At 26.0% G+C, this 9,452-nt stretch overlaps 1 protein-coding gene across 1 annotated transcript in view; it reads right to left on the reverse strand.

Annotated features, from left to right (window-relative positions):
* Positions 1 to 9,452, reverse strand: part of LOC100205929 (DNA repair protein RAD50) — a 46,765-nt gene that overhangs the window by 29,057 nt on the left and 8,256 nt on the right. The window contains exons 9-19 of the mRNA XM_065790690.1: positions 9,322 to 9,390; positions 9,151 to 9,240; positions 9,008 to 9,068; positions 8,735 to 8,812; positions 8,329 to 8,405; positions 4,658 to 4,759; positions 4,407 to 4,476; positions 1,140 to 1,240; positions 912 to 1,016; positions 425 to 738; positions 2 to 190 (exon numbers count right to left, since the gene is read on the reverse strand). Coding sequence (XP_065646762.1) covers positions 2 to 190; positions 425 to 738; positions 912 to 1,016; positions 1,140 to 1,240; positions 4,407 to 4,476; positions 4,658 to 4,759; positions 8,329 to 8,405; positions 8,735 to 8,812; positions 9,008 to 9,068; positions 9,151 to 9,240; positions 9,322 to 9,390 — 1,256 coding nt within the window. The remainder of the gene's footprint in view (position 1; positions 191 to 424; positions 739 to 911; positions 1,017 to 1,139; positions 1,241 to 4,406; positions 4,477 to 4,657; positions 4,760 to 8,328; positions 8,406 to 8,734; positions 8,813 to 9,007; positions 9,069 to 9,150; positions 9,241 to 9,321; positions 9,391 to 9,452) is intronic.

Here is a 9,452-nt window from a genome sequence, read left to right on the forward strand (position 1 = left end):
CATAATTGCCTTTTGATTACTTTCAAATCCTGCAAGTCTTTGAGCAACTTGAAAATGCTTCTGTCTTTCATTTTTCACTTCTGATTCTTTTCTTTTAATGTAAGTGTATAACTCTTTCTTTAGATCTTCTTTAGGAGGAACTTTTTTGAATCCAAATAATGATTCTAATTTAGGAAGATGAGTGTTTAACCTAAATAAAAAGCAAAAAATTTAACTAAAAAAAAAAATACTAAAAAAAAAAAAAAGAAACACATTTAACAAAACAAAGTAACAAGTATCTCTGTGGCCTTTTTGGTCAAAATTCATGATTTCGAGTTATAGAGCTGAGAAAGGGTTGTAAAATAAAATAAATAAAGTTATTCACTCCCCAAGGCCCTTCTTGGCCTTGGGGAGGTGAATATCAACAACAACAACAAAAAATTACAATGTTTCAATGTTGTCACGCTTTGATACTTGATCTTTAAGAAAAGACTCAACATTATTCTGTGCTTTTGATTGCTGGTAGATCATTAATTGCTCTTGCTTTAACTTTGCAAGTTTAGCATCTGCCTCCTTTTTTTTAATTTTAAGTCTCTCTATGTCTTTATTTATAGTGCTTGAATCAACACTCTGTTTATACTCATCTAATTCTGCCTTTACAGTTTTAGACTGAGAGTCAAGAGATTGAAGTCGAGTTGCAGTAGAAGATAGTGAACCAAGATCATTTTCGATTCTTTTTATTTTCACTAAGTTATTGTTCTAAACAAAATAAAAAAATTATAGAATATATTATGTAATATAATGTATAGTTTGTATAATATTATATAATATAATATATAACATTTTCTATACTATATTATATAACATATACTATAGAATATTATTAACAATAATAACAATAATATATTTTTATAGATGTTAAACAAACTTACAATTATACTTTGCTTTTCGTTTACTGCCCCCTCAATACCATTAATTTCCTTTTCACAATTTTTTATTTCTTCTTCCAATGTATTCAACTGGCTTTCATAATTGCTCTGAAATCAAGTTAATAGTAATATAAAAAAATGACATTTACAAATAAAATTTTAATGTCATTCTCTAAGACATCATATCAAATTTAGAGAGAAAAAAATTAAAATGATCAAATTAAAAATAACCCTAGATTTTTTTCCTTCTGAAACAATTGATTGAAATAAATCTTTTAATTTTTGTAAAAACTGATCTGCACATTCAGGAGTAAAAGTATCCTCATTAAAACCTGAAAGAAAACCTGAAACACATTAGGAGAAATTCAAGTTATCTTAAATTATTTAATGAAAAAAATACATACAGCTCTACAGAAAACTGCCCAAGGTAAAAAAACCTTATATACATATACTTAAAAACACAAATAAAAGAAAAAATGTCTGACGTCTACCTAGTTTTCCCTATAAGGTAACAAAAAAGTACCATATATACACCATGTATAATAATGATAACAATATTGATGACAAATAAAAAATAAAAAATAATCCAAAAAAATCCTAAATTATTATGATTAATAATAATTTTAACTATGATGACTATTTTAGTTAATTATTTTTAGTATATTTAATCATATTTCTTTTTGATCAAATAGATTGAACAAAATCCACTGACTTTATATCTGGCATTTATATTCAGTTTATTATTAAGTAAATCAAAAATAGAACTTTTTTTTCAAAGAACAGAGATAAGACATTTACTATTTGTCAAGACTTTACTCCTTATAGAGTCTAATTTAGAATTTTAGAGTAAATTTTTATTTTCAAAATTATTATTATTTTTTTTATTTGTTTCAATGAAATCATAAAAATCACATGAAAACATTTATTTTATTTATATTTTTTATTTAATCATAACTAAGTTTAAGTAGATGATAAATTTTTAGTTTTTGAAAAGAGTGGTAAAATAGTTTTTCTGTAAAGTACAGTTAAAAATCTTTAGTCATTTATAACATAAAGTAATAAAAAGTAACTTTTTTTTATTGTTATTGTTAGAGAGGTATATAGTGATTGATAAAAGATTGATAACTTAGTAAGCATTTTTTATTACCAATTTAAATGGTTATACTTTACTGCATTATAGATGCTAATGTAAAGTTTTGATTGCCTTTTAACATTGCTCTAAGTTATGTAAATATCTAGTGCAAATAGGAAATACATACAATTATGGCTTTTTAACTTATCTTTGTGTATTTAATAGGGATGTATCAGAATTCCATTCCAGACAGTATTCCAGCCAGATTTTGTGAATTTTAGGTCATTCTGGTTCCGGCCAGAATTAAAGTTTTTCAGGCCGGAATGCCGGAATTTAATTTTTATCTTTATTTTTTAAGAACATGTAACACAGACTGTGTAAATTAAATTAAAAAATCTTTGTTCTACATAAGATAATATTTCAATTTTAATCTAAATAAAAAAATTAAAAAAAAAAAGAAATAATTTTAAATACAAATATTATGTAGGTTAAAACTTTCAATAAATAAAATTATAAGAAACAAATAAAAACAACAGATTTAAATGAAATAAGAATCAAATTAATGAAATTTTTTTTTTTTTTTTGTCATTCACCTCCTCAAGGCTGAGAAGGCCACTACAGATAAGGAGGCTACTTAATAGTAGTTATAACCCTCTCTTAACTCTAATACTCCGAAACACGAACCTTGACAAACAAGGCCACTGCGCGGAGAAATAAGTTGAGCACGGTACTACCAGGGACGTGGTAGGGATCAAACTCGGAACCTCTCGCTTATAAAGTGAGTGCTTTACCACTACACCACTACCGCAAATAGGCTCTCTCTCTCTCTCTCTCTCTCTCTATATATATATATATATATACATATATATATATATATATATATATATATATATATATATATATATATATATATATATATATATATATATATATATATATATATATATATATATATATATATATATATATATAGGTTATAAATATATATTATTTAGCCACTATGTCGAGGTGTAGGCTTTCATTTTCAATCTTGAAGATAAAAAATTACAAAAAGGGGCATCCATAAAATATGTACGCTTTTATTTCGATCCTCCTCTCCCCTCCCTTCCCCTCCCCATGCAGCATTTTGCTTTACGCTCTTTTGAGTACCCCTCACCTCCCTAAAAGTACCTGCGCTTTTAACCTACCTACTTAACTTTTTTTTTTTCCAACTTAAGTTCCTCCTTACATTTATAATTGACTCCTGCCCCCTCATCTCACATACTCCATTTGCAGACCCCCTATTTTCATTCGAGAGTAAGTGCTTTATGGACGACCCCTATATATTATTCTAAAATCTGGCGGAAATTCTGGCCAGATTTTTATTAATAATTTCGGCAAATCTGATTCTAGCTGGAATTCAAAATTTCCAACCCGGTACACCCCTAGTATTTAGAGTCATCCATAATTTATAACACTAAATTTATTATACTAATATTTTTTTATTTTGCTTTGTTTGTTTTTGTCCTGAATCAGTGAGGCTTTAGAGGTGACACTAAATAAAAGTTTACATAATTTTCACTTTCATCAATAAAAACTCCTTTTTAAATCATAACCCAACAGAAGAGTAACAAGAAAAAACACAAACACGAAAAATCATGTTTTAAATCAAAGCGGAGAGTGTTTGATTTTCGTTTCTGTGATCATTTCTGTGATAATACTACTTTTTTATTTGTTTTATTTGTTTGTTTAGCTAATTTCATATCATACATCAAAATGGCTCAATGAGATTCAGTCAGTTGAACCTAAAAAGAGTTGAACTAACTGAACCTTTTCAAACTTAATAGACCATACCTTATCGCAATAAACCAAACAAAATAAATAGACCAATTGCTTTATAACCAGTGCTACTTTTAAAATAAAGATATTTTTATGTTATTTCACAAAAATAATAATAACTATATTTATATATATTAAAGTATTACATTCATCTTTAGTTTTTAAATGATTTATTTTTTATAATTTAAAACATTACTAATTAGAAATTGACTTGTCTTTAACTATACATGCATAGGCTGACTGGTTTGGGTTAATAAATAGACCAACTGATCAGAACAAAATTTTTGAGTTTTATTTAAACATTTTAATAACTTTTTTTTTTTTTTTTTATTATAAATTCTCTCTTTTATAAAATTAAAACTGCTAAGTTTAAAAAATTTTTTAAATTAATAAAATTTTAAATAAATTTAAATAAGTTAACAAATAAGTTACCAAAAATATAACATTATAATATATAACATATTCTAAATGAATTTTTTGACTAAAAGGTAAAATATTTGAATAAACTCAAGATTAAATGAAAGTTCATTGAGTCACAAATATTATTTTGGAGAAACTCTTTTAATTTTATTTAAAAAAACATTGTAAAATAGTTTTTTAGTTCCAACCTGATAGATCAAGTTTTGAAGATATTTTTTTAATGAAGTTGTCTCTCTCTGCAACCAGAGCACTATGTGTCTAATAAAAAATAAAAAATACTTAAACAAAATTTAATAACAGAAATTTAATCAGTAAATTAGCAAAAAAAAATTGAATATATATATATATATATATATATATATATAAGGATTTAAATAAAATATATATATATAAAAAAATATATATATGTATATATATATAAGGATTTAAATAAAAAAACCTGAGCTTCTTGCTGAAGCTTTCCATGTTCTTTATCAAGGTTAGTTCGTGTTTCATTTAGTTTCTTTATTTCAGTTTCAAAACCACTTATCATAGTTTGTAGCTAAAAAAAATTACATGTAAAAAAAATTATAAGCGTCATTCACTGTTAATAGAAAATTAAAAAAAAAATTTTTAAGTAGTACTTAAAAAATTACAAAATGCAGAACTATGCATGTTCTTATAAAAAAAAAAAACTGTTTTTACTTGCTCCAGGCCCCTCTTAGTATTTATGACACAAAAAAAAAATTGCAAATTTACCCAAAGTACATTTATCTTCTTGATGAACTTAAAGAAAGTTGCAAACCATGCAGGATAAAAAAAAACATTTACAAAAGAGCAGAGTGTGAAAACAATTCTTTGTCTTCTTATTTTTATTTATATTTAATCGAAATCAAAATAGCCATGTGATCAAAGACACTCCTGTCTAATCTATAAAATTGGCAGGATTAAGAAAAAAGTGAACAACAAATGTGTTTCTATGTAAAATTCATAATCTTTATGATTATGAAGTTTAGAAACACAAGCTTCAAGAAGTGAATTAAACATATAAATCAATAAAATGTGATTTAAACATATAAATCAATAAAATAAAAAAATCAGAATAAATATTTTTTTGTTTTTTGTGTGCTCTAAAAAACTAAAATTTAAAAAAAATATCATTTCACTTATTCTAGGGGGCAGAGGGGACTGCAGAGGGTCCAAAATTCAATATTTTTTGTTTAACCAGTTACTCTTAATTTTTTTAGAAAAGTTCGAAAAACTATTCAGATTTTGTTATATTTTTGTGGTAAACCTTCGACTTCTATTTTTAACATTTTAAAAATATTAAAAAACTTAAAATACAGTTGGAAACCAGTAACAAAAACAACTGAAGCAGAGCCAGTTAAAAAAAAAGAACTGTAAGCTTAACATTAGGCATCCAAGAGAATTTATATCTTAGCTTGTTTAAAATTACAAAGAAGCCTATTTACTTGTGAATCAGATGTCAATAAATATATTAAGAAAGAGAAAGATCTGTTAAATGTCAAAAATGATTGATGAATGGGATGTTTATTTTAGTAATACAGTAGGTCATTGCATCAAAGATCCACTTTATTTAAAATCAAAACTGTTAATAAAAATACGCTGTCTAATGTCGACAAAAGAATAGGCTAAAAAAATTTAAAGTTTCTTCATGGAAAGTCTTCAAAACAATCCACAATCAACTATAATGATTGTTTTTTAGTTGTTAAGGCGCTCCAAGAAGAACTGAGGGTCTTACCACAATACACTGTGGAAGAGCAATTTAACGAGGAAGTTCACACCTCCTTCCTTACCAATATTTATAATGAAAAGTATTTTGAAATCAGCATAAAAAATTAATTAAGAAAAAGTGGATAAACTACACACAATCCAAAAAAAGTTAATTTTAGACCTAGTTGTATATGCAAAAAAAGAAACAGAAGAAAAAAAAAAAATTTCTGATGTAATAGTCATGAATTTATTCCTGGTTAAAAAAAAGGGGCTGGAAAAAAATTTATAATACTTAATATATTATAATTTTATTAAATACTAGCATACTTTCATATATTTTTTAACTTTAATTTATTTCCAATAAGATTGCAATCAACCACTATTAAGTTATGAGTTATTTTAAAATAGAGAACAAGTTAAAATACTAGGAAATGTATAACTGAAGACTTAAAAAGTTGTAAGTTGTATAAAAAAGAAAAAAATGAAGATGAGTAAGAGTTATAAGGTTTTTTTGATGTACCAGGAAAAAACTGGATTAATAAAAGTTTTTATACCATGAAAAGACAGATACAGTAAAGGATGCAACTTGTTGAATAAGAAGCAGAGCAAGAATGAGCTTTGGTTTATCGTTATAGAGATGATAGCTTGTTTGAGCATTGACCATGATCGTATTTGTAGAAAAAAAGAAAGAAATACAGCCTTACTGCAATGGGAGAGTGGCTCAAGCTTGGCAGATAAAGCAGGTCTAATTACATTTACAATGTGCTTTTAGACTTTGTCTTAGAGTAAGAGGGTTTTTATTTGTCAATATAGGAATGCCAACATTATTGCAATATTTTTTTCTAGTAAATAAATGATTTTTGTTATCTTAAAAAAATTGTGGATTTTAGGTCCAAAATTTAAATCCATAAGCCACTGCAAGCCTTAGGCTGTTACAGAAGAGAGAATATAAAGTTGAGTTGTCAGCAAATAGAGTCACTTTAGATTTCATGAAGATCATTATTGTTGATAAGAAACAATACAGGAGCAAAGATACAACCTTGTGGTACCCTTAAAGTTACTTAAGAATCACTTTACTACTGCAGTTTGAAAAAAATAATTTAATAACCTCAAAACTATTATATAAAGAAACTAATAACAGAGTGAAAACTAATCGTAGGATAGTTGGAGAGCTCAAAGTGTTTACTAGAGTTTTGAAAAATTGGAACCACTTATTTAGCACTTTTTAAAAGTTTGGCAAAAATTGAGGAGGGTTCTGGAGAACACTTTTTAAGACTATGATGGAAATCTATTCTGGAGCACAAACTGTAGAAATGTTTAATTGAGAACTAACTTTAGCATTGAAAGCCAGAGTGATTTCAATGTTTAACAATGGGTTAATCTGTTTAACTGTCAGGAAGAGTATGGCCATTATATTCGAGAGTCAAATTAGAGTAAGATTTCTTTGCAATTAATTCTGCTTTATATTGGGGAGAAGTAAAAAGATCAAACCCATGAATTGCAGATTAAATCTTAGACTTAGTTTAGTTAATGATAATGTTAAAGACTTACCAAAAGTCTCTAGAACCTAACATCTGAGATAAGATACAAGATTTAGTAAACTGAGAATAACAGAGCTTAACATCAGACAAGACTTTTTTACATTGGCTTCCTGCAATAATAAAAGGACATTTGTTCTTAAGAGAGATGTTTTTGTAAAAAAGATGAAAAAAATCAATAATGTTAAATCAAGCAACTGCTTAAGATGGTGTAAAATGTGAAGTAGAATGAGGCTTGACTTAAAATTGAAGAGAAGTAATAAAGCGTTCAAACTTTTATTTCAGAAGAAATAAAAGCTTTCAAGATGCACTTTATGTATACATATTATGAATATAAACATATATGTTTACTATTTATTTAGATGCTGGCATACAATATCCTTTCATTATTATACAAACTTTAGTATTTATATAGTGTAGTATTTACTGAAAAAAAAATGATCAGATGAATGTGTGTTGTTACTCTAGAAGACAAGAAAAGGAGGTATAATCTTAGAAAGATTAAAAAAAACATTGTATTGAACAACATTTCTTAGAAAAGAATAAAGTAATTTAAGTATCAGCATGAAGAGAGATAGCAGCTTCAGTAAGAAACTTGAGTGCCTTACATATTGTATGAATGAGCTTTAGTTAAGAAATAAAAATGCTCTAGATTGTTTATATTAGAGCAACAGCATAAAAGAGGCCGGCCAAACACTGATGATGATTGTGATGATGATGATAATAATAGTGATGATGATGGTCAACCCCGGTCACTTACTAAACATGCATCTCATAATGGCCATAATTCTCAAGCCACCCCCATAATTTTGAGAAATTTTAGATGATTGTACATAAGATAAATAAAATAAAAACTCACACCAACTAAACTTTTTTGTTTTACTTGTAATGTTCCACTAAAATCAGCACGCTTCTTCTCCAACTCACTTAGTTCACCTGAAAATAAAACATAATAGGAGAATATTTAGCTTTTAATATTCACCTATTATGTAATATATAAATATGTAGTATATTAAGTGTTTAATATACAATATACTTAAATATTAACATTATTGTTATTTAGTAGACTTAAAATAGACATAGAATAAAACAAATGTTATAAAAATTAAATTAAATAATGAATTAATGATTATTACAGCAAAAAAAATTTAATATTAACATTTCAACAAATTCAATATTAACATACAATAATAGCTATAATACAATAAAAAAATAATATATACAAAAGTAGACAGTAACTAAGTATATAAAGTAGTTTATATTACCTTCGAACAAGTTTGAAATATTATTTCTCAATTGTAAAGCATTTTTTTTCAAATGTTCTTTAGTTGCTTCTAAAGTCCCTGTAAAGTATAACAACCTTATTATGTTACTGTAATTTTAATAAAAATTCTCTTTTGAAAAGATTGCTGAAAATTCTAGAAATTGAAATTGCAACTATTGTATTGTTATTTTATAAAATTTATTTTTAATGTTAATGTATATACATTTTTTTTTTTTAAATGTATTGTATTTGCTATTATGCAACAAGTTTTTACCTAATTCTTTCTCGCGTTTAAAAACTTCCTCTGATACAGAGTTAAGTTGTTCCAGTTGACACTATAAAGAAAAAACTTAGTTTTAAGACAGTCCCATTACACAGATATATGAAAAAAAAACAGAATAATAAAGAAAAAAATACTTCAATAGGTTGCATTGCAGAAACAATTTTTTTTAGTTGGTCTTTAGTTGTTTGTAATTGACCTTGTGCTCTACAAAGATCTGACTGAATCTATAATGATTACAAAAAAGAAAAACTAAAATTCCTGTTGCTACAAAAACGCTAACATCTTTTTCTGCTAAGGTTTTCTACCTCATGCGCTTTGTCTTTCTTTTGTGTAAGATGTTCAAGGTCTCGCTTATAGTCATTAACCAACTGAACCTATTGGAAAATATTAAATTTATTTAATAGTTAACAAATTAAAAAAATGTGATTATGTTTTG

This window comes from Hydra vulgaris, chromosome 02 (assembly GCF_038396675.1).
Source record: "Hydra vulgaris chromosome 02, alternate assembly HydraT2T_AEP".
NCBI classification, from domain to species: domain Eukaryota; kingdom Metazoa; phylum Cnidaria; class Hydrozoa; order Anthoathecata; family Hydridae; genus Hydra; species Hydra vulgaris.